We start from the raw sequence: 26,032 nt of genomic DNA, 5'->3' as shown, positions 1-26,032 counted from the left end.
CTTCAAAAGGACTAAACGCCCTCACGGAACTTTTGCCATTTACCCGGAGTTTCGGACTATAGTTGATCGGCACATGGAGCATCCGGATAAGCGTTTCACTGGGCAGAAGGCTCTTGAAGCGCGGTATCCCTTTTCAGTTTATCTGAGGAACGATAGGGCTGAATCTCCTGTAGTAGACCCACCAGTATCCCGCCTGGCTTCCAAAACTCTTCTATCCCTGCCGGATGGGTCATCAATTAAAAATCCCACGAACCGTCAGAAAATCTGGCTTGTTCCATCTTTGAGGCCTCGAGTTCAGCAGTCTGTCCTTCTTGTGCTGCGGCATGGGTTGCTAAAGCAATGGTCTCCTGGGCGGAGACTTTGACTACTTTGAATCAGAGCAGTTACCTTCCCCCGGATGCAGCGCAGCTGGCCAGTCAAATCTCTCGAGTGGGAAACTGTGGTTCACGCCTCTGGATGTGGCTAGTTGTGCGGTGCTGTCAGCAACAAATGCCATTACGATCTGAAGGGCATTATGGCTCAGAGAATGGAAAGCTGTCTCTGCATCCAAAGTGTCTGACATCCCTCCCTTACCAGAATGGCCGCTTATTCGGTGAGAAGTTGGATTAGCTTATTTTGGATGCTACAGGAAGGAAGAGCAAATTTCTTCCCCAACAAAGGCTTAGGCATCCCTTTAAATGTCAGCAAAAACTCCGCTTCTGGTCCTTTTGTACCAATCCAGTCTGGCCAGCTACTTCTTCCAAATCAGGGCATTCCCCACGCAGGAACAAAGGATATGTAAAATTTGAAGACCAATTGTTCCAGCTATTCCATAAAAAAAATTCCTTTATTTTGTCACGATAAAAGCATGATCAGCTTCTTAGACAACATCAAGGCCCACGTGAGGACGAGCTACGCGTTTCGATCAAAGTTTTTCCAACAGATCTGTCTTCACTGGGGACTCCCGGATGTGGATCTGATGGCATCCAGACTGAATGCCGAGGTGCCGGACTTCTTAGCTCGGTCTCGAGATCCAAGGGCAATCGGAGTGGATGCACTGGTTAGTCCGTAGTCCCAGGTCCGTCTTCCATGTCTTTCCACCGCTTCCGCTGCTTCCGAGGGTCATCAAGAAGATCAAGGTGGGATGGGCTCCAGTAATCCTGGTTGCTCCGGACTGTCCGATTTGCCACCAGAACTCAGGGGCTCTGTGTTTGACGACTTGGGTGTTGAATCCTGGGTTCTGACCCAGGCTGGATTCTCACAACAGATCGTTTCTACAATGATTAGTGCTCGTAAGCCTTATCTGTCTTGTTCCAGCGTAGGATTGCGACAAAACTGCAAGTAAAGACTTTCATGCAAGGGGTTGCAGATGTGGTACCTCCCTATCGTTAGCAGTTTCTGAGCTAGCCGCTCTGTCTTGTCAGTTGCCTTTCCTTATCTTCCATCAGGACCAGGTTGTCCTCAGACCGTCCCCATCCTTTCTCCCCAAGGTAGTCTCGTTCTTCCATCTTAACAAGGACATTGTTCTTCCCTCATTCACCAGTCCACAGAGTGGAATGGGCCCTACACACTCTGTACATAGTAAGAGCTCTGAGAAGGTATGTCTCTAGGACGGCGTCCTTCCGTAGGTCGGACGCTTTATTCGTGCTTTCTCATGTTCACAGGAAGGGTTTAGCTGCTTCGAAGACCACGATAGAAAGGTGGATTCGTTCCACCATCCAGGAGTCTTACCGCATCAGAGGTCAGCCTGTCCCAGCGGGGATCAGGGCACACTCCACTCGGTCGATGGGGTCTTCTTGGGCCATTCGGCATCAGTGGAGCAGTTCTGCAAGGCTGCGACTTGGTCCAGTCTGCACAGATTCTCGAAGCACTATAAGGCTGGTTTCACATTAGCGCTTTTGTGCGCAGCGCACCGTGCGCATGCGCACTGCGCACCTATACTTAACATGACGTGCGCATGGTCTTGCGCATACTTGCGTTTTCGTGCGCATGCGTTTTTTTGTCTTTTGCGCCAGACGCAACATGTTGCATTTTTGGTTCCGCCCTGTCTCGTCAAAAAAACGCATGCGCACGCTTGCGCACGGAATGTGCAAAAACACCACATTGGAGCCTATGGGAACGCATGCGTGCGCATGGTCTTGCGCACGCTTGCGTTTTTTTGCGCATGCGTTTTTGAGTTAAACAAGTCTAGAATGTTCTCTAGACAATGGAAAAAACGTCACACTTAAAAACGCATGCGCATAAAAAACGCCAACGCATGCAAAAAACGCATGTAAAACGCAAACAACGCTGCGTTTTTTTTACACATCAGCGTGCGCATGACGTTAAAAAAAGCGCATTTGTTTTGCGTTTTTCTTTGCGTTTTTTATGCGCCCGATGCGCTGCGCAAAAAAACGCTAATGTGAAACTAGCCTAATATTCACACCCAGACTTCCGCTGATGTGAGAAACCAATCCAGTTGCATAATAATGCCGGGGAGAACATCACCACATGGTGAGTCTCCCTGCAGAAAAGCTACACCAACTCCAATCGTAATGACAACACCAGAGGAAAAAGGAGTACAAGGTCAAAGAATGTTAAAAAGTGTTCAATTTTATTCAAGGTAGAAAATACATGTTTCTAAAATGATATAATAGTAATAAGGTAACCATAGTGCACCAAGGAACGTACAGGCAAAAAGCAGGGACAACCCCTCTGACAGCCAAATCCAATATTGTAAATAGCCCTAGTTAAGTGACCCATAAAAATAAAGCATGCTGGTGACAAAGTGAAAGATTATGCCAAAATTGCTAATGGCCGGGCTTACCAGGGTAATAAGGGTGCCAGGGAAAGTGTCCCACGACCAGACATCCGCCCCCGCCGTGCGTCTGTGTCCCCCAATGAGGCAAAGGAGAAAAAGGGATTTTTGTGTGCTCACTGTAAAATCTTATTCTCCGAGCCAATCATTGAGGGACACAGCACCCACCCTATTGGCCTAATGGCTTTGTGCTTGTTCTGTAATTTCACATGGTGTACTCTTATATGTTGTTAATGATCTCCTACTGCTTTTGCACTGAACTGGCTCTCTGGGAGCCAGTATGAGGGTGTATACTGCAGAGGAGGAGCTAACTTTATTTGTATAAACTTATGGTCAGCCTCCTAGTGGCAGCAGCATAACACCCATGGTCCTGTGTCCCCCCAATGATTGGCTCGGAGAAAAAGATTTTACACTGAGTACACAAAGTCCCTTTTTCTCAAGATTATCCTTGTATTTCAGACCATTTTCCCTGTCCCTGCTGCCGAAAAACATCCCCACAGCATGATGCTGTTACCACCATACCAAATTTCATTTTGGTGCACGACATTGTTCCAGCTCATCCAGGTCACATCATTAGGGAACAGCTGCTGGAGACTGGGGTACTTCAAATGGGGTGGCCTACATTTTCTCCAGACCTGAATCCCATAGAAAGCCTATTTGACAAGCTGTGTCGCCTTGTAGAGGCTCGTAACTCTGAACCCCAGACAGTCAATGACCTGAGGGCCGCCCTTCAAGATGAGTGGGATGCCATGCCTCAGCAGACAATAACTTGACTTGTGAACAGCATGAGACATCGTTGTCAAACTGTAATTGAGGCTCAAGGCCACATGACAAGTTATAGAGACATTGACATTATTTTTTTTAGATGTGGAGGGGAAGTATAGGCACCACTGTTCTTGGCTTTTTCAATAAATTTTTTTAGATTGGGAAATCATCATTGCATGCTTCTATTTAAATGCTCTACTTTCATGATAAAATACCACTGTAGCGTGAACTTATTACGTTTTCCATAAATGTCACCCAAAAGCCAAATATCTCTAATTTTTTGTGAGTAATATATGTTAAATAATTAGTGTTGAGGCCCCCATACACATTAGACTACAGTTGGTCAAACCTGCTGACATTGGTGTGATTGGCTGACAGTCTGTGTATGTGGGGCATCCGTAGTCTCCCTGGGTGATTGACTTCATTGGAGAGATGGATTGGAATGTTGGAATTCCTGTGGCAGATCCTTCTGTTCTTCCGGTCATAGGCTGCTGACCGAGGTCTCTTGTAACTAGTCTCTCATAGAGAAAAAAGAAGGACTCGGCAGAGCATCACTATTTAATGGGGAATGGTTGAGCTCTAATAAGTGGGACAAAAATCTGGCTGTTTAATTGCATATTCTTTTTTTCATTTCAGTTTCGAACACCGCATCGCTTAATTCTGTCTGGTTCTCCAATGCAAAATAACCTGCGGGAGCTATGGTCTCTTTTTGACTTTGTCTTCCCTGGAAAACTTGGTACCCTGCCTGTGTTCATGGAGCAGTTCTCTGTTCCCATCACTATGGGGGGTTACGCAAACGCTTCCCCTGTTCAGGTAGGGTCTTTTACGTAGTATAATCATTGCTGCCACCAAGACTTCCAGTTCTTATTTCTATAGTAATCTTACTGCCTACTTGTGATGTTAATGCTCTTTATGCATGGTGGATTTTTGCTAGTTTGAGGTACTTTCTGGAGCTAGTATCCTTATCTATGCACACTGCAGAGTGACAATTAACCCCTTTACCCCAAGGCTGTTTTCACCTTCCTGACCAGACAATTTTTTCAATTCTGACCACTGTCACTTTATATGGTAATAGCTCTGGAACACTTGAAGATATCCCACTGAATCTGAGATTGTTTTTTTTGTGACAAACTGCGCTTCATGTTAGTTGTAAATTTTGGTTCATATGATTTCCATTTATTTACAAAAATTTTGAGATTTTCACATTTTCAAAAATTTAGCAAAGTTTATCACCATTTCTTCATTTTTTTACAATAAAATCTACAAGCGCAAGTTTTTTTAAGGACCAAATCACATTTGAAGTGAGTTTGAGGGCCCTATGTGTGAGTCTTAAAAATGACATTAACACCACTTCAGGTGCTTCACAGGAATTAAAGCAATGTGGAAGTGGAAATGGCCACTTCCGGCGGCCATTTTCCCGAAGTCCACCACAGTGAAAAGGATGGTAATTGCGGAGACTCCCAACATTTTGTAAAAGCCCGGGTCCCACCGCAGCCTCATCCCTCAGAATACCCCCTCCTCTGAGGCCTGCAGCATTGCCCCACTCCTGCCTCCACCGCCAGCTTCCTGCAGCAGTGACCTTACCTCCAGGGACCCCATTATACCACCGATGCAACCCCCCCCCCCAGTGAGCTATAGTAATAAGATGCAATACCATTTTGTTAAATATTTTTTTCCTCCCCAAAACTTAGGATGCTTCTTGTAGTCTGGTCTGTCTTATGGTCCCAAAACACGGTACATTTTTCCTGCAAAATTGTTGCTTTAGCCCCAAATTTTTCATTTTTACCAGGATAACAGGAAAAAATGGATGGTGCAATTTGTTGTGGGAGTCGCGGCAGGGCTCTGAAGGAAAGGCGTGACAGTTGAATTTTACAGCGCCATTTTGGCTGCAATAGATTGTGGACACCATGTCACATTTGAAGATCCTGTGACAGGCCAAAACAGTTGAAACCCCACAAGTGATCCCACAGTGGAAACTAAACCTCTATAGAATTTCATTTAAGGGTGTAGTGAGCATTTCTAACACTCAGGCGATTCATAGAGTTGGGCTGAGTATATGAATATTTACCATTTTTTCCCCCAAGATTTTAACTTCAAAAAGGGATAAGAGGAGAAAATGAAGGTACCTCTAGTGACGCAATTTCTTCTGAGTGTACCAATACGCATTGAAAACTACTTTTGAGGCAAAGTACAGAAGAGAAGCTCCATATGGGAGTGCAGATTTTGCTGGAATCATTTGAGGGTGCCATCAGATTGGCAAGAGCCTCTGAAGTGCCAGAACACCCATAAGTAGTACAACTTTGCAAACTAAAATTCTTCTAGGCGTGAAATGAGCATATTGACATCACATGTGCCTCACAGAAATGTATACCATTAGCCGGTGAATAAAGAATAATTACATTGCTACCACTAATGTTATTTTAGCCCCAACTTTTATTTTTTATTAGGGCTAATATAAAAAATTGGATTTCATAGTTTGTTGTGCAATTTTTCCTGAGTGTGCTAATATCCTACATGTAACCTGGAAATACTTTTCAAGCACAGATGGGAAGGAGCCACCATATTGTAGTGCAGTTCTTGTCCATGCAGCAGACCCCCCCCTCATAACTGACCCCATTTTACAAACTACACCTCTCAATGAATTAATCTACTGATGCAGTGATCATATAGACACCACGGGTGTGCACAGAAATTTATACCATTGGGCGGTGAAAATAGTTATATTTTTACCACAACAATTTACATTTAACCCCATATTTTTCATTGTCACTCGTAAAAATGGCCCCAAAATTTGTCACAATTTCTGCTGAACTTGGCAATACCCCATATGTGGCTGCACAGTACTGCTTAGCCTCGCGGCGAGACTTGGGAGGGAAGGAGCAATATTTGACTCTTGCAAAACAAATTTTCCTAGAATAGTTTGCGGACTCCATATACAGAGCTCCAAAGTGCCAGAAGAGCCGAATTCCCCCTCAAGTGACCTTATTTTGGAAATTGCACCTCTTTGGGAACTTATCTACAGGTGTGACAATTTTGACTCCATTAATGTTTTTCAGAAAATAGCAGCAATGGAAGTTGCTGAGTGAAAACTGTATATCTGCCATTTTAGTGCCCCATCTGTTGTAGTCCCCATGCATTGTGTCCAGCTCATGCTTCTGGAGCCATGCAGGCTCTATCACTACTGAAATACCGATCATGTGGACGCTAAATGCAGTTTAGGCACACTGGGGCTCAGAAGGGAAAGAGGCATTTGGATTTGGGGGAGCAGATTTTGCTGCATTTTTTTTCCAGAAGCGAAGAGCCATGGCGCTTTTTCTGAGCCTTTGTGTTACCAGTAATGTGGAAACCCACTATACATCCTTTAACGCCTTCCCATCCTTTGACGTACTCAGTACATGTTGGTCGTCTGGTACTTGCTGACTTTGGACGTACTTAGTACATCCAGGTGATTTTGTGCGCACAGAGGCATGCGCACGGGATCGCCGCGGAGTGTCCGCTTATTCTGTCCTGATAATGAGGACAACGATTGGAGATCTGGGGTTTCAGACTGGATTTAAGACAGCCGACTCCCTCTATCCCTGCTAGTGATTTTTTTTCCTGCCTCCTGAGGTCTTAGTTTCCAGCTCATTCCCTGCATGCTCAGCTAAGTGTTCTTTTGCTATTCTGTTCACATTTGATCTGGTTTTGTCTATTTCAGTTTTGTGTGGGTCAGCCAGTTCCGGCTGGCGCTGTGCTGAATCACCATCCATATGTTTCTGCTTGTGCCAGTTTGTTTTTGGCCCTTATTTAGATTGGCCTCCTTTTGCTCTGCTTTCAGAATATACCAGAGTGCTGATATAGAGGGGGAAGTCGTGCGACTTCAGTATTTCTGCATCAGACGTGTTGGACCTTTTTGCATGGTTTTTTGCGTGATTGCAGACAGTGTCTTTCCTTTCCTGTCCTGTCTGGTCAGTGTGGGCCCCATCGTTTGCTCAGTTTATTTTCCTACCTGCGTTTGTGTTTTCATTTTGTCATCTTGTCTCACCGACAATATATGTTTGGGGGCTATCTATTCCTTTGGGGTCTGGTCTGGGGCAGTTTAGATTTCCCCTTTCTTGCTTTAGGCTTAGTTCGCTCTCCGGCTGTGCCGAGGCATCTAGGATCATCGCAGGTACGCTCCACGGCTACTGCTAGTTGTGTGGATAGGATCAGGGGTCTGCAATCCGCTTAGTTACCAACCTCTCTGGTTTTCTGTAGCTTAGCTTGGGCTTGCTCTCCTCCTCGGTGACCCAATCATGACAGGGAGCTCCCTTTGCCATCCAATCAGCACCCCCGCGAGACTATCGCTGGGGACCGATCGTTGCCACTGATGTCACAACCAGGCTATGGCAAGTGATGGCATGTGCAGAGCACGGTCTCAGGGGCTTGTGTCAGTGCAGCACTGACAGTTATAATCCATTACAGTGCTCATGCAGCTGATCCCCGGCTTCCTCTTCATGTTCAAAATGTTGTAAAATATCACATTTTTTCGTTGGTGTTTCGTTGTCTTTTTTACTTCCATTCATCCTGCCTTTTCTCCAGTCAGGCCTCGACTCTGGCTTTTCTATGTTCTCTCAAGGGTCAGATCCCCTTGCTATCAATCCTTTTTCTCCAAGGTGTTGCTCGCCTGGCGCCTCCGTATCATCCTCTGGTAGACACGTGGGACCTTAATCTGGTCTTAGGCATTCTTCAGCAAACCCCTGTCGAACCCATTCAGGACATTAAGTTGTCCCTTCTTTCCTGGAAGGTTGCCTTTTTGGTAGCCATCACGTCCATCAGAAGAGTCTTTTGAGCTGGCAGCTCTGTCTTTCTCCTTCGCCTCATTGGGTGACAAAGGTACTGTGGGTGTATGCTACTGCCGCCTGGAGGCTGACACGAAGTGAAAAAAAGGTTAGCTCCTCCTCCGCCGTATACACCCTGGCCCCGGTTGCGGGCGGAATCAGTTTTTTGCTTAGTGTCCATTGGAGGAACACGTCTGGTCTTTTTTTCCAGACTCTATCATTTTTTCCATGAACATAAGACAGGGGCAACGGATCCTATTGAAAGGGTCCGATTTACCCAAACCAACAACGGGCGAGCACGTGCGAGAGTCGCATCCACGTATCCTTTCCCGCTACGTGGGACATGATGCCGGACTGAGCCCTGACCACTCTAAGGTAGTGAAACCCTAGGCTGTACAGAGGCCTGCGAACAGTCCGTGCGGCCCCCACTGCATCACCAATGCCAGACAGCGGTGATGGAAGTTGGCGGACGGTCCCTCTCCTCATCCCCAATAAGGGAAGATGGAGCTAGGGTGTCTGCACCATCCTTAAACTTTTTTTCGGCCCCCCTTCCCCCCCTAACCTTAGGATCAAGAGGACGTCGAGGGGTGAGGCATGGAAGGAGGTGGGCTGGGAGGGCTCCTGTGGACCCCCGTGGTCGTCACTCCTGGCGCCGTTCTTGGGCATCCCCAGGCTCCCTGGGTGCGCCACATAGCGTGGCAGCCGGCGGCACAGGTTCCAGGCCCGGTGTCCGGTGGTCCCGCCCCGAGTCCGGGCGCACGCCAGAAATTTAGTCCCCGGCTTTTCCCGAAGCTAGGCCGTGGGCGGAAGTCCCACCCCCTGTGACGCGGCCACTTCCAGTGGACCCACCCATCAGGGCCTCGGGCAGACGGCAGAAATTTAGTCCCCGGCTTCTGCCAGAGACTAGGCCGCAGACGGAAGTTACGCCCCGCGGCCGCCTCTTCGTCTGGAGGCCCGCCCACACGCCAGAGCGCGCTGTTTATTAAAGAAGGAACAGCTGGTCGGCGGGCTGGACGTCTGACTGGTCCAGGACGGGGGACACAGGACTGGGGTAAGTGCTACCCCTGAAGGAAGGCCATCCTCTGTGTGTTTTCCAGAGGCTAAGCAGCTTTTTGGTCCTTGGCTTATTACTTAGCAGCCATCATGTCCAGAAAAGCAAAGGCACACACTTTATATGTTGCATGCACCTCCTGTCAGTCCGCCTTCCCACGGGTGCAAACCAGCTAGATTTGCGAAGCCTGCAATTCCGAAAGTGCCCAGGAGCCCTCCCCTGCGACGGAGCCCCCCGGAATGGGCTCAGTCTGTCACAGTCCATGGCATCGCTTACGAGAGCAATTGAGTCCCTTCGGGCCCCAGATAAGGGCAGGGATAGTGGCTCGCCTGTATTAGAGGGTCCTCCACCTCACAGGAGCCTCCGGCCTGCGGGGGCCGCTCTCACTCCAGGCAGATGCGGGGGAAACGAACCCACACAGCGTCTCCCGGTCCATCTGGTGCTTCGGCATCCATAAGTCCGGTTTATCGCTCACCCTCACCAAGGGTCGTTAACGGGAGCTCAGATTACGACTCGGATGAGCCACTTGATTCAGTTACTCCAGAATACCGGGAAACAGTTGACAGTCTCATTGAGGCCGTCAACCAGACCCTTTGGATCAAAGATGATTCCACCTTGGCCTCAGGTCATAAGGTCTCATTTAAGCGAGCAAAGTGGCCGCATAGTGTTTAGTTCTCACCCAGAGTTTGAGGACATAGTACAACAACACAGAGAGCGGCCCGACAAACGGTTCTCAGGGCAAAAGGCGCTCGAGGCGAGGTATCCGTTTGCCCCTGAACTCTTTAAGAAATGGGCAGAGTCCCCAACGGTAGATCCGCCCTTGTCACGCTTGACCTCTAGGACCCTGTTATCCATACCTAGTGGGTCCTCTATCAAGGATCCCACTGACCGTCTCATAGAGAGCCTAGCTCGCTCAGTATTTGAGGCATCAGGTTCAGCACTCTCCCCCTCATTTGCGGCAACCTGGGTAGCAAAGTCCATGATGGCTTGGTCAGAATCATTGAACACAGCCCTGCAGGGTATTGACCTACCAGCAGAGGTATCAGATTGCAAATCAGATCACTTTGGCCGGGGACTACCTAATTAATGCATCTTTGCGGCCCTCGCTGCGGCAAATGCGATCTCCATTAGGAGGGCTTTATGGTTGAGGACATGGCGGGCAGACACAACTTCCAAAAAATCCCTGGCTTCCTTGCCTTATCAGAGCGGTCGTCTGTTCGGGGAGAAGTTGGATCAGCTCATCTCTGATTCCAGAGGTGGAAAGAGCAGTTTCCTCCCTCAACAAAGGGTTAAGCAGCCGTTTCGCCACCAACCTCAGACACTGTTTCGGTCCTTTTGCAACCCCGGTTGGGCTGCAGTGACCAATCCCGCCGCTTCAGGTCGTCCCAGCCAGGACAGAGACCAGCAGGTCTCATATAGAGCCAACCCGTTGGAGAGAATGCGTACCCACCAACCCAGATCAAGAGGACCTAGGTCCCAGAGATCTGCAGCCAAATGACTCGAGGCAATCTCAAGGCTACTTCAGCAAGGTAGGCGGCCGCCTGCTTTGGTTTCGCCACACCTGGCTCTCCGTCTCACACGACACATGGGTAACGGAGCTGGTGTCCTCGGGGTACCAGATAGAATTCATCAAATACCCCGCAAGACGGGTTTTTGTTTCCCGTCCTCCAAAAGTAATCGCCCGAGCAAGGTCTTTACTCAAAGCCATAACATTACTCCAGCACAACAGAGTCATTGTTCCCGTACCGGAGAACGAAACATATCAGGGGTTCTACTCCAACCTGTTCACGGTGCCCAAAAAGGATGGGGCCGTCAGGCCCATTCTGGACCTAAAGCTCCTAAACAAGTTTATCAGGCTCAGACATTTTCGGATGCGCCAACCGGTCCCTCATACCATCCGCTTCTACATGAGGATCCTAGGAAGGATGGTGGCAGCAATGGAGGCAATTCCATTTGCCCAGCTCCATCTTCGCCCCCTGCAGCACGCCCTGTTGTCAGTCTGACAAGAACCCATTCTCTCTCGATCGCCAGTGCCGGTTGCTCACGCGGGTCACACAAGCACTCGGGTGGTGGACAGCCAGTGCCTCACTTCTCCAGGGCAAACCCTTTCCCCCTGACCATTGGTTGGTGGTCACAACTGACGCCAGCCTCCTCAGCTGGTGAGCGGTTTTTCTCCTAACCCCATGATGGCACCACGGAGAGGGGATCCGCCCCACGGGGACAGGAAATCTACCGATAAGAAGGCGGTACCTCTCTCCCGCATCAGTTGGTTTCCTGTCCCCATAGGGAACCTACAGACTTACCATCAGATGCCGGGGCCGACCAGTGTGGAAGATGGCAGCGGGAGCCCCCCCGTCCCAGCTGGGGCGGTTACCCGAGGTGCCACCGCTGGGGTCAGCGGGCCTCCAGGGTGTGCAGGGGGAGAGGCGGCAGAAGCAAGAAGATCCGTAATCTCCCAGGATAGCGTCCTCCATGGCTTCCCTGGGCCGGAGCAGGTACCGGGGTGGGAGAGCACCACCGGAGGACGCAGGTATCCCCCACACGCGCCGGCAACCGGGGGCGGAGCACGCGACGTTGCAAAGCATCTGGGTAGGGCGGGTGTGCGCGTGCCGGGGGGCGTTGGCGCAAAGCATCTCTGAGAGGGATGCACAGGCGTCGCCCTCCCCGAGAAGAAGGGGGAAAAAAATGTTTGCTCTTGAAACACGCCCCTCACTTGCTTAAAGCACTGAGCCTCCAGAAGAACAGCAGCTGCTGGACGCGTCCTCGGACACAGGACACCAGCAGCAGCACCGTTAGAAGGAGACCAAGGAGCAGTCACAGCGACGCAGCAGCAGCCGTTCGGAGTCCAGATGCAGCAAGGAGTCCGGGGGTGGCAGGGGTCCCAAAGGGCAAGCCGCGTGCAGATCCGGGGCCCACGTCTGATTCGGTATCCTTCTTTGGTCTGGCGGGTAAGTGGACTAGTGAACGTATATGCTGTAATTAGGGCCTTGTCCTCCTCCTCACAGTGCACACAGGAAGCCAACCACAAGATTTGCCCACTTTGTAAGGAGGAGCTCCCCACGGCGTGGGAAAAAAGGCTCTGCCAGTCCTGCATTGAACATACAATATGCAAGGAATCCCCAGGGTTCGCTTCTGACCTTAGAGCCCTAATTGCCCACCAGGTAGAGAACACCCTCAAAACCCTTCAGGGAAAAAGCATAAGAAACCCAAAAGAAAGGATCCCGAGTGATGGGGAGAGCGAATCTTCTTCATCAGGCACAGATAGCCCATCATCCGGCTCCTCGTCCTCTGCGGATGAAGGTCGCAGCTGCTTCCCTATAGAAGAAACGGATGACTTAATAAAGGCTATCAGAACCACTATGGGACTAGTAGACACCAGGCCTAAAAGAACCATTCAGGACGCCATGTTTAGCGGGTTAGAGCATAAGAAGAGGTCTTTTCCCATGAAAGATATAATCCAGGCGCTCATACAGAGGGAGTGGAAAAGGCCAGAGAAAAAGCGCCTCCTAGCACCAAAAAGAAAATACCTCTTTGAGGAGCCAAGCTGTTCATTTTGGGACAAAGCGCCGAAAGTAGATGTAGACATAGCAAAAGCCTCGAAAAATGTTTCTCTGCCATTCGAGGACATGGGGACACTGAAAGACCCTATGGACAAAAAAGCGGATGCATTCTTAAAAAGAGCCTGGGAAGCAGCCGGAGGACTAAAACCCGCTATAGCTGCCACTTGCACAGCCAGAGCCCTGATGGTGTGGCTGGACCAGCTGGACAACCAACTAAGGAACAAAACTCCAAGGGGCACAATTCTGGACTCCGTCCCGTTAATGAAAGGAGCAGCGGCATTTCTAGCGGACCCATCCGCGGATTCAATCAGGTTGACAGCCAGGGCAGCCTCATTCTCGAATGCAGCTAGAAGGGCTCTATGGCTCAAGTGCTGGACGGGAGACCTGAAAACAAAAACAAAGCTGTGCTCCATCCCCTGTGAAGGTGAATTCCTTTTTTGGCCCACACTGGACGATATACTTGAGAAAGTAGGGGATAAAAAGAAGTCTTTCCCTAACCCATCCAATTTCCCCTTCAAACGTTTTCAGAACAGGAAATTTATCCAGAGGAAGCCACCTAAAAACTCCCAGGACAAGTTGGAAGATAGAAGAGGCAAAGGGAAAAGGGGTTCATGATCGGGAAACTGGCAGACAAGAAGCAACCTCAATGAAGGTGTCTCCCAGGTAGGGGGAAGATTGGGCCTCTTCTTCCTGACCTGGGAAAAGATATCAAGCAGTTCCTGGATCCTAAGCATCGTAAAACAGGTCTCAAATTAAAATTCCACACTTCACCCAAACCCTCTTTTGTAGTGACCCCACAGAGGCAGTCGATAGAAGAGCAAGCTGCAGTACAACAGGAGATTCAGACCCTGGTGGAGAAATCTGTACTGCAGGAGTTTCCCCACCAAGAAAAAGGAGAAGGCTTCTATTCCCCTATCTTCTTGCGGAAGAAACCAGATGGGACGTTCAGGACGATAGTGAACCTAAAAAGGTTAAATAAATGCCTAGTGATTCCTCCATTCAAGATGGAAACAATAAAATCTGCAGTAAAGATGCTGTTTCCATCTTGTTACATGACGGTACTCGACTTGAAAGACGCGTACTATCACGTCCCCATACACACGGACTACCGCCGGTTTCTCAGAATAGCAGTCACAATAGGGGGAGAAATAAAGCATTACCAGTTCAAAGCCCTCCCATTCAGGCTGGTCATCGCCCCGAGAGTATTCATGAAAATCATATCAGAGGTCATGGCACACTTGAGAGAGCAGGACGTCCTAATAGTCCCATACTTGGACGACTTACTAGTAGTAGGCAACTCCCCCGGTCATTGCAGAGACCAGTTGAACCAGACTATGGAATCTTTGTCCAACCTAGGTTGGCTGCTGAACCTACCAAAATCTCGGTTAATTCCGAGCCAAGTGCAAGAATATTTGGGCATAACCATAGATTCCATCAGGCAGGAGTGCCGTCTCCCCGAAGGGAAAAGGCTACACATAGAACATCTAGCAACAGGAGCAATATCGCGTACAGTAATGACACTCAGGAAGGCCATGTCTTTGCTCGGCTCAATGACAGCCTGCCTGTCCAGTGGGCCCAAGCTCATACAAGGGATCTCCAGTGGGAGATACTAGAGGCGGAGATTTCTCTTCACGGGAATTTAGAAGGGCAGTTAAACATCTCACCGTAACAGCTCGCTCTCTACAATGGTGGACGAAACCATCCAACCTATCCAGGGGGGTCCCTTGGGTGATACCGGTCTCTCAGATCCTTACTACAGATGCAAGCCCCAGGGGGTGGGGGGCTCACTGGGACAACCAGGTAGCACAAGTAGTCTGGACAGAAAACGAAAAGACAGCCTCCTCAAATATGAAGGAGCTATTAGCAGTGAAGCGCACCCTCCTGTATTTTCTAAACTCCCTCAGAGGCCACCACGTAGGAGTGTTCTCAGACAACAACACTGTAGTTGCTTATTTAAATCATCAGGGGGCACTAGATCCCGTACCCTTATGGAGGTGACAAAGTCAATTTTCCACTTTGGGTAACCTAGGCTCACTGACGGCATTACACATAAAAGGGTCAGACAGTGTGATGGCGGACTTTCTAAGTCGCACACAGCTGAGACAGGGTGAGTGGGAGATGAACCAGGGAGTCTTCAATCAGATCACAAAGCTATGGGGGAAACCCAACATGGAACAATTCGCCAACAAGACGAATCGGAAGGTGAAAACTTTGTTCCATAGACCCATCCGGGGACCCGATAGCCCTGGACGCCCTCATGATCCCCTGGCACTTCCCCTTGCATATGCGTTCCCACCGATAGCCTTAATTCCATCAGTTCTGAGGAAGATTCGGGAGGACAAAGCCAGGGTAATATTAATAGCCCCCTTCTGGCCGAGAAGGACGTGGTTCTCTTGGGTGAGGAGAATGTCCATCTCCTTGGGTCCTCCCGGATATCCCAAACTTACTCTCCCAGGGCCCAGTACTGCACCCTCAGGCGGAGAACCTACACAATTTGAAAGGGCTCTATTACTCAACAGAGGCTTCTCCCAAAATTTAGTATCCACTCTACTACGAAGCAGGAAGCAGATAGCCACTAAACAGTACGGGAGGGTCTGGAGGAAGTTCCTTTCAGTATCAAAGGCCAGTCCAAAGGGGAAGGTACCCATATCAAAGATCTTAGAGTTCCTGCAAAAGGGCTTAGAGCAAGACCTAGCTGCCAGCACATTAAAGGTTCAAGTGGCAGCCCTGGGGGCCCTATACAACTGTGACTTGGCAGGGAGTCGTTGGGTGTCCATGTTCACTAGTAGATCCAGGCCCGTGTCTTCCCTAAACACCCCTCCCTGGGATCTAAACTTGGTACTCTCAGCCCTGACCAAGCCCCCCTTTGAGCCTTTGCAGGAAGCACCACCAAAATTAATCTCTCAAGACCTCCCTCTTGATAGCCCTCACATCGGCCCATAGAATTAGCGACATCCAGGCCCTGTCAGCCTTCCCTCCATTTACACAGATTCTGGATGACACGGTGGTACTTAGGACAGACCCAGCCTATCTGCCGAAGGTAGCGTCCCGGTTCCACAGAACTCAGGAAATTTCCCTCCCCTCCTTTTGCCCCAATCCCAAAAACAAGGGAGAAGAGACCTTGCACACATTAGATGTCAGGAGATGCCTAATGAAATACTTAGCGGCCACCAGGGAGTGTAGGAAGTATAGGTCTCTTTTTGTCTGCTTCCAGGGGCCAAAGAAAGGGTGAAAGGCATCAAAGAGCACGTTGGCGAGGTGGATAAGGGACGCCATCACCTTGTCATACTTGTCACAAGGCGCGGATATTCCAGGCAATGCCCATTCCACAAGAGCGGTGTCCACTTCCTGGGCAGAGAGAGCGGGCGCCTCCATTAAGCAGATATGTAGAGTCGTTACATGGTCCTCTCCTTCAACTTTCTTCAACCACTATCGGCTGGACCTAGCCACCTCCTCAGATCTAACCTTTGGTAGAAGGGTGCTGGAGGCAGTGGTCCCCCCCAGTAGATAGTCTCTGCAATTCTCTCCGTGGTGCTGTCATGGGGGAAGGAGAAAATCGTAGTTACTTACCGTTAACGGTATTTCTCTGAGCCCATGACGGCACCCGTATATTCCCTCCCTACACGCGTGGGGTGCGCACTTATTGTAAAAACAGGTTAGTCAAAAAGTCACGTGGTGTCTCCTCTACGCAGTTTATTGATTACAGAAATTCCTTTTTCTTAAAGTGTTGTGTTAGTATTAGGCTGAAGTTCCGTTAATGCTCTGTTAAAACAACTGATGCGGGAGAGAGGTACTGCCTTTTTATCGGTAGGTTTCCTGTCCCCGTGGGGCAGATCCCCTCTCCGTGGTGCCGTCATGGGCTCAGAGAAATACCGTTAACGGTAAGTAACTACGATTTTCGCCACCACACGACCCAGGGACGGTGGTCTCCGCAGGAGGCACTCCTCCCAATCAACTTGTTGGAAATACGGGCAATCCGGTTAGCTCTGCGACAGTTTCATCCCCTTCTAGCAGGCCGGTCCGTTCGGATTCAGTCAGACAACGCCACGGCTGTGGCTTACATAAATCATCAGGGGGCACTCGCAGCAGGGCAGCCATGCGCGAGGTAGGGTATGTGCTTCATTGGGCCGAGAGAAACCACTCGGTGATATCGGCAGTCCACATCCCGGCGTGGAGAACTGGGCGGAAGACTTCCTCAGCCGGCAGGGTCTCGCATCCAGGGAATGGTCACTTCACCCCGAGATCTTCCAGCAGGTTTGCCAACGATGGGGGACGCCGGATGTGGACCTAATGGCCTCCAGAGTGAATGCCAAGGTACCAGCGTTTGTCGCTCGATCCCGGGATCCGCAGGCAATTGCCGTGGATGTGCTGGTTCTGCCATGGAACCAGTTTCGCCTCCCATACCTATTTCCCCCATTGCCACTACTTCCGAGGGTCATCAAGAATATCAAGGTGGAAGGGGTGCCAGTGATTCTGCTGGCCCCAGATTGGCCTCGTCGGGCATGGTAGGCAGACCTAGTACAGCTACTCGCCAATGTTCCTTGGCGCCTGCCAGAGCGCCCAGACCTACTTTCCCAGAGCCCGATCTACCACCCGAACTCAGGGGCCCTGTGTTTTGACGGCTTGGCCGTTGAATCCTGGATTCTAACCCATGCTGGGTTCGGCCGCAATGTGGTCGCTACAATGGTTAGCGCCCGGAAGCTGGCCTCAGCACGTATTTATCACTACACCTGGAAGGTTTTCTTCACATGGTGTCGGAACCATGGTTGTTCTCCACTGAGATTTTCTATTCCCAACATCTTTGCTTTTCTCCAGTCTGGCCTAGACTCAGGCTTGGTCCCAAGTACCCTCAGGAGACAAATATTGGCTTTATCCATTCTGTTCCAGCGCAGGATTGCTACCAATCTGCAGGTGAAGACTTTCATTCAGGGAGTCTCCCACTTGGTACCTCCTTATAGGGCGCCCCTTGACGCTTGGGACCTTAACCTAGTCCTAAGTGTTCTCCAGGAGGCTCCATTTGAGCCATTACAGGAGGTCTCTTTAACCTACCTTTCTTGGAAGGTAGTATTTCTTGTGGCAATAACGTCGATCAGACGGGTCTCGGAGCTGGCAACTCTATCCTGCCGAGCTCCGTTTCTGGTCTTTCACAAAGATAAGGTGGTTCTCAGACCAGCCCCTCCCTTTCTGCCGAAGGTCGTTTCTTCGTTTCGCACTAATGAGGATATTGTCTTGCCCTCTTTTTGTCCAGCATCAGTACACCGTGTGGAAAGGGCTCTTCATACGTTGGACCTGGTGAGAGCACTCAGGAGATATGTGGCGCAGACAGCACCCTTTTGTCAGATGGACACGCTGTTCGTGCTTCCCGAGGGGCGCAGGAAGGGACTCGCTGCCTCAAAATCGACCATAGCCAGATGGATTTGTTTGACTATTCAGGAGTCTTACCGCATCAGAGGCACACCAGTTCCAGCAGTGATCAGAGCACACTCTACTCGGGCAGTGAGCGCCTCTTGGGCGCTTTGGCACCAGGCATCGGCAGAACAGGTTTGCAAGGATGCAATCTGGTCCAGCTTGCACACATTTGCAAAGCACTACAATATCCATACTCAGGCTTCGTCAGATGCGAGTCTGGGTAGAAGGATTCTCCAAGCAGCGGTGGCGCACCTTTAGACAGGAAGTGCATGCAGCTTGGATCGGTGAGTCAACTTCCCACCCAGGGACTGCTTTAGGATGTCCCACAGTACCTGTGTCCCCCAATGAGGCGAAGGAGAAACATGGATTTTTGTGATAAACTCACCGTAAAATCCTGTTCTCCGAGACGCTCATTGGGGGACACAGCTCACACCCTGTTAGCCAAGTTGGCTTCTGTTTTGTTTAATATACTTTTTTGAATGATATTAGGGTGGTGGTTTTTCTACACATGTTACCTGCATTAAGGTTGATGTTGTCTGATTTTTGTTTGATCTCCTACTGCTTTTGCACCAAACTGATTCCGCCTGCAACCGGGGCGAGGGTGTATACGGCGGAGGAGCAGCAGTAGCATACATCCACAGTACCTGTGTCCCCCAATGAGCGTCTCGGAGAAAAGGATTTTACAGTGAGTTTATCACAAAAATCCATGTTTCCTCATTCTCCATCAGGACAAAGTGGTCCTGAGACCTTTTACTTCCTAAGTTAGTATCATCATTCCACATCAATGAGAACATCATTCTGCCTTCTTTCTATCCATCTCCGGTCCATCCCCTTGAAAGGTCTCTTCACAATCTGGACCTAGTCAGAGTTTTACTCTTCTACGTCTCAAGGACTGCTTTTTTCAGACGTTCTATTGCATTGTTTGTCATCCCTGATGGTTGTTGTAAGGGTCTCTCTGCTTCCAAATCTACTATCGCTCCCTGGATTCGCTCGGCTATACTGGAGGCATATCATGTTAGACAGACCACCCCCTCCGGGCGTAAGGGCTCACTCCTCCTGGGCCGTTTGCCACCAGGCTTCTGCAACCCAGGTTTGCAAAGTTGCTATCTGGTCATCTCTTCACACTTTTTTGCAAAGTTCTACAGAGTACATGGCTATGCTTCGGCTGATACTGGCCTGAGAAGAAAGGTCCTGCAAGCGGAACTCGCCCGCCATCCACCTTATGACGTCCTGAATCCCAAGCATGCAGTGGAGTCAGGCCCACTCAAGACAGCTGCAGAAAACAATCCTGTCAGTCTGGAACAGACATCCGTCCAGTCTAGACAGAAGAATGAAGGTTTCGGAATCCTGAAAGATTCCCTGTCATGGTGGACAAATAGGAAGAGACTCCAGGAAGGAGTGCCGTGGATCCTATCCCCCTCTTCATCTGTATTACCACCAATGCAAGCCTGATAGGCTCAGGAGTGAAAGGTCAGTACCTTCACGATACATAGTTCCCGGAAGATCTAAAGAGATTGCACAATTACAGAGAGATAAAGGTAGTATGGGAGACACTACAACAATGTCAAGATGTTGTCAGAAATCATGTGAGGGTTTTTTGGGCAATATCACGACTATTTCCTTTCTGCGTCACCATGGAGGTCCAAAAGGTCAACCTCTACATGCCTTGGCAGAGACGTTTGTTTCAAGGGCTTCAAAAACAAAGTGGCAGATTTTCTCAGCTGGGAAAAACTCTGGTCCTGAGAATGGGAGCTAAATCTAGTCTTTCACCAGCTAACCCGGAGATGGGGGGTTCCACCTATAGATCTACTCTCAACACGAAGGAATGTGAAATTAGCAAGATCTTTCTCCATAGACCCAAGAGACAACCCAGAAGCAGATCTTTTCTACACATTTCCCCTTTTTCCTCTTATACCAAGAGTCCTAAGGAAGATCCAAGAGGACCAAGCCACGGCATTGTTAGTGGCCCCCTTCTGGTCCAAAAGAAGTTGGTTCTCGATGTTATTCCACATGAACCTAGAAGATCCATTTTGCCTTCTGGACCGATAAGACCTGCTGTCTCAGGGTCCCCTCTTACATGAAATTACACACTTCTTATTCCTAGATCCTGCCCGAGAGGCAGATCCTAAGCTCCAAGGGACTTTCAGACAGGGTAATATCAACTATGCAGGCATGAGGAAAACCGGTAACTTCACCATCTATTCCAAATTATGGAAGAAATTCTTCTCATATGTAGAGGAATCGATTACAGAATCATGCCGTCCAAATATTCTGAAGATCCTAGAGTTTCTCCAGATAGGATTCCAGAAAGGATTAAAAGCTAGCACATTAAGTGTACAAATTTTGTCCCGTAGCGCCTTTCTAGACTTCCCTCTAGCAGTCCTCTCGTGGGTTACGAGATGTTATTTATTAACTATTTTGTGTTACATAGATCTCTTAAGAGTAGAAAAATTAAGTGCCAAATTTAAATTTGCCAAATTTCCGTTTTGTTTCCACAAATGCAAGTCCTAAGATCAAATATGTCACAAAAAACCATCTCCGAATCAGTAGGATCCGTTGAAGCGTTCCAGAGTTATTACCTCATACTGCGACACTGGTCAGAATTGTAAAATTTGGTCTGGTCATCTGAGTGGGGATTTTTTTTTTTTTTTTAGCTTTTATTGGTAGTGTTTTGAGGTACAGAACATTTTGAATCACATTTATCCTGTGCTCTACGCTGAACACTTACATCAGGGTTTCCATTTAAAACTAAAAAATGTGTTTCAGATGAAACTCCCGTTGCATCCATTCATTAATGAGGCAGCAAAGTTATTCTTCGTTCCGTCTGGTCTCTGTTCAGTGGTGTCAGTATTTTCAAAGGTGCACAAAACTGTGGTCGCGCCTGTGCCCACACGATCACCATGACTTAGGCTAAGTTCACATTAGCGTTCAGCGGCTTTGTGGAGGGCTGCGTACTTCCTCTGTTAAGCTCCACCTACTTCCGCATACTTCTGGGGGCAGGGATTAATGGAGGAAGTACGCAGCCTTCCACAAAACCCCTGAACGCTAATTTGAACTTAGCCTTACTGGTACATCCATTTGTGGTAAGCACCTGGATAATATGAAGTAGTAGTACTTCAAATGTTGGAAAGGCGTTAAAGAGCACCTGTAATTGTATTTTATTTATTCATAAATAAGGGATACACATGGAAGAAAGAAACTGATTTACCGTATGTATCTTAACCCCTTCATGACAGCCAATACGTACATTTACTGACCTGAGATATAAGGGAATATCATTTCCATACAGGTGACAATCCAGCAGCTGTCAGCTGTCCACTATATCTGACAACTTGCTGTATCACAAATGATCGGCGTTGGCACCATCCATATCTGTTTAACCCCTTAGTTGCTGCTGTCAAAAGTGACTACATGAAATAAATGGTTAATAGATTGTGTGGGTTTGCACTTTAATCTAATTGACACACCGAGATCATGATTGTGTGGTCCTGATGTTTGCCATAGCAGTTCATGGCCGAATAGAGGCCTTAAGGTACTGTCACACTTAGCGATGTACAAGCGATCCCGACCAGCGATATGACGCGGTCAGGATCGCTGGTACATCGCTAAGTGGTCGCTGCTGAGCTGCCACACAGCTGGGGACGGGGGTCGCTACTTACCTGTCACACTAGGCGATCCTGCGTCCTCCCGCCCGGCTCCACGCTCGTCTCTCCACAGGAAGCGCCGCAGGAAGCTGACGACGAGAAACGGTCTAGGACGTTCTCGCGCGATCAGCGATAACCTGCGGGGGAGCGGGTCATAGGTAAGTATCACACACAGTGATGTCACAAGTTATAGCGATATTGCTAGCCATATCGCTTAGTGTGACAGGCCCTTTAGAGTCTCCTGGATATAGTGGTCACTTCAGAAGTTAGTGACATTTAGGTGGTAAACAAACACTTTTTCATTCTGACTATACCACTTGGCATTAATTCTTGAAAATCACCTGAAGGGTTAATAAACTACCTGACAGCAGTTTTCAATATGTCAGGGGGTGCAGTTTTTAAAATTGTATCATGTTTGGGGTTTTCCAATATATAGCACCCCCAAGGTCACTTCAAACTTGGATAGGTCCCTCAAAAAAATAAATTTTGTAAATTTCCTTGAAAAAATGAAAAATGACTGCTACATTTTTAAACCTCCTAAAAGACTAACAAAATAAATTAGCGTTTTAAAAATGGTGCTGATGTAAAGCAGACATGTGAGAAATGTTATTTATTAATGTTTTTGTGTGGAATGACTATCTGGATTAAAGGGATAATCATTCAAAGTTTGAAAAAAAGTTTTAAATTTTTGTCAAGTTTCTGATATTTTTTATAAATAAACACAAAATATATCAATCTAAATTTACCACTATCATAAATTATAATGTGCCGCAAAAAAACAGTCTCAAAATCACTGGGATTTGATGAAGAATTCCAGAGTTATGACCATATAAAGTGACATTGGTCAGAATTTAAAAAATTGGCCCGATCACAAAGGGGTTAACAGAGAAATCTCTATTTTTCCTCCTGTATTGTCACTCTCCATATTCACAATTCACAAATATAATCCTGGACAGTGCTCAATGAGAAGCCTAGTGTGCTCAACCATGCCAATTTATATGTCACTGATGCTAATCCTGCTGTCACCAATCTGTTTACTCCATGGACTGTTAATAAATTCTCATCCACCCCTGGACATATGAATCCTTTACTTCTTTAAAAAAAAAAAAAGCGTCTAAGAATGAGCTTGGAGCTAATGGAATACGCTGCTGCTTGAAGGATTGGGATTTCGAATGCACCTTTATATTTTAGTTGCACTAGTATTTGGTTAAACAATTGCCTGAAGCTTCCAGCTTACATAAATGCTCTTCTTAATAATTAGGACCCCTCACTGAGTATGGTCCGTCAATCAGATGATGTATATTTGGGGCATTTTAGAATAAAGTAATGCTTATTACTGCCTATTTCATATCCTAGGTAAAAACGGCATACAAATGTGCCTGTGTTCTGCGTGACACCATAAACCCTTATCTCCTGAGACGTATGAAGGCAGATGTGAAGATGAGTCTCTCGCTTCCTGACAAAAATGAGCAGGTGACCCGCAGTGTGCAAGTTTTGTACATGATATATTAGAGTATAGTCTTAGTTTTAATCTTCTGCTTTTCAGGTTCTGTTTTGCCGACTGACAGATGAGCAGAGACAGGTCTACCAGAACTTTCTAGACTCCAAGGAAGTGTATGGGATCCTGAATGGTGACATGAGGGTAAATATTCACAAACTTGCAGAATAATTCTCATTCCTGTCCTCTTAATTTCGCTCCCATCCCGCATTACTCAGTTTAATGGCACGTGTCTGCTACTCTAGGAGTTTCTGTCTCCAGTATGCACTGAGTGGCAGTACAATGATATGTGATCGTGAAGGTCATCATGTTGGACTACTTCAAAATAGGGGGAATACGGAGTATATCGGTTAAAAAACAGTTACAAAAGGTCCTTTTTGTGCATCGCTTTCTCATACCTCACCTTGAGAAAGCAGGGATAATATCCCTGCGAAACACGTGTTGGGGATGGATTCACCCGATTTTTGAGCTCTCTGCCGTCTTACTATATGGTAAGATGTCTTGATACTTTGTACTTTTGAAATGATTTGCTAATACTGGTCACTATTACTCATTCAGTTATTTTAGCTGATATACTCCATATTCCTCCTTTTTTAAGTTATGGTTTGGCGTGGTCTTCTGTATGTGACTATTTGGCACTGGATTAGTGCCTAGTCTCATAAATTAATATGGCACTGGGTTTTGTTCTGCTAATATGTTAACTACTTGTAGTGAACTGAATGTTTTTTGTACAGGTGTTTCCCGGTCTGATTGCCTTGAGAAAAATCTGCAATCACCCAGATTTGTTCACAGGAGGAACTAAAATTCTTAAGGGAACCAAAGATGAGGATCTAGAAGAAACAGAACGATTTGGTTACTACAAGCGGTCAGGAAAAATGATAGTGGTGGAGTCACTTCTGAAGATCTGGCATCGTCAGGGACACAGAGTTCTTCTTTTCACTCAGTCACGACAGGTTGGGATGTGAAGAGTTACATTGTCGAGTGCAAACTATGGCATATTTATTAATGCTCTCTCACTCTCAAACAGTGCAGAATTTGTATCCTGGTATTTTCCACTTGATCTGTGAGAAGCATAATATAGTCCCTGATTCTAGTGATGTCACTTACTGGGCTGCTTACTGCGCTTTTGATAAAATCACTGTTTTATTGGCAGCTTTATTTGCACTGTGCATAGGCAGAAAGCTGCCAATCCGTGGTGGGGCGGGATTTTACAGATCTTATGGATATGGAGGACTACATGACAGCAGATTTACTAGTTTTTTAGTGATAATCTGTTGCTAAAACTGGTTTTATCAACACTACAGCAATCAGCTGAGTAAATGACACATCATGGGAATCAGGGTCTCTGCCCTTGCTTCATGCAGCTCTCAGATTAGGTGGTAAATACCGGGTGACAGATTCCCTTTAACCCCTTAGCGACAGCTAATTTGGTACTTAATGACCAGGCCAATTTTTACAATTATGACCACTGTCACTTTATGAGGTTATAACTCTGGAACGCTTCAGCGGATCCCGCTGATTCTGAGATTGATTTTCGTGACATATTGTACATTATGTTATTGGTAAAATTTCTTCGATATAACTTGCGTTCATTTATGGAAAAAATGGAAATTTGGCAAAAATTTTGAAAGTTTTGCAATTTTCAAACTTTTAATTTTTGTACATTTAAATCAGAGAGTGGTGTCACACAATATAGTTAATAAATATCATTTCCCACATGTCTACTTTACATCTGCACAATTTTGGAAACATAATTTGTTCTTGTGAGGACGTTATAAGAGTTAAAAGTTAACCAGCGATTTCTTTCCAACAAAATTTACAAAACCATTTTTTTAGGGACCACCTCACATTTGAAGTGAGTGTGGGGGGTCAAATTAACAGAAAATACCCAAAAGTGACACCATTCTAAAAACTGCACCCCTCAAGGTGCACAAAACCACTTTCAGTAAGTTTTTTAACCCTTCAGGTGCTACACAAGAGCTAAAGCCATTATGGAAGGAAAAAAATGAACATTTTACTTTTTTCACCAAAAATTTACTTTGAAACCATTTTTTTTTTTATTTCACAAGGGTATCAGGAGAATATAAACCTCAAGATTTGTTATGTAATACGCCAATACCCCTTATGTGGGGGAAAGCCACTGTTGGGGCGCATGGCAGGGCTCAGAAGGGAGAGGAGCAGCGTTTGACTTTTTGAATTCAAAGTCAGTTGGACTCAATGGTGGCGCCATGTCGTGTTTGTAGAGCCCCTGATGTACCTAAAGAGTGGAACTCCCCCCAAATTCTAACGCCAACCCTAACCACAATACACCCCTAACCCTAATCACAACCCTAATCCCAACCCTAACTGTAATTCCAACCCTAACGCAACCCTAACTTTAGCCCAACCCTAACCCTAATGGAAATAAATATTTTTTTTTTATTATTTTTACCTAAGTTAGGGGGTGATTTAAAGGGGGTTTGATCTGTTTTTTTATTTTGATTACTGTGATAGGGTCTATCACAGTGATCAAAATTAACCAATAGGAAAA

General features: G+C 47.4%; 1 protein-coding gene across 3 annotated transcripts in view; it reads left to right on the top strand.

The window, feature by feature from the left end:
* ERCC6 (ERCC excision repair 6, chromatin remodeling factor) overlaps nt 1-26,032 on the top strand; it is a 258,882-nt gene that overhangs the window by 185,648 nt on the left and 47,202 nt on the right. For 2 of the 3 annotated variants that reach the window (XM_073552075.1, XM_073552073.1), the window contains exons 10-13: nt 4,178-4,354; nt 23,361-23,477; nt 23,551-23,646; nt 24,237-24,455. In XM_073552075.1, the coding sequence (XP_073408176.1) occupies nt 4,178-4,354; nt 23,361-23,477; nt 23,551-23,646; nt 24,237-24,455 (609 nt within the window). The remainder of the gene's footprint in view (nt 1-4,177; nt 4,355-23,360; nt 23,478-23,550; nt 23,647-24,236; nt 24,456-26,032) is intronic. The other variant, XM_073552074.1, reaches the window with a different exon arrangement.

The sequence above is a fragment of the Dendrobates tinctorius genome, unplaced genomic scaffold (assembly GCF_039654945.1).
Source record: "Dendrobates tinctorius isolate UK_male_01 unplaced genomic scaffold, ASM3965494v1 ptg000184l, whole genome shotgun sequence".
In the NCBI taxonomy this organism is placed as follows: Eukaryota; Metazoa; Chordata; class Amphibia; order Anura; family Dendrobatidae; genus Dendrobates; species Dendrobates tinctorius.
The sequence above is the reverse complement of the archived record's forward strand: the minus strand, read 5'-3'. Positions and strand labels throughout refer to the sequence as shown.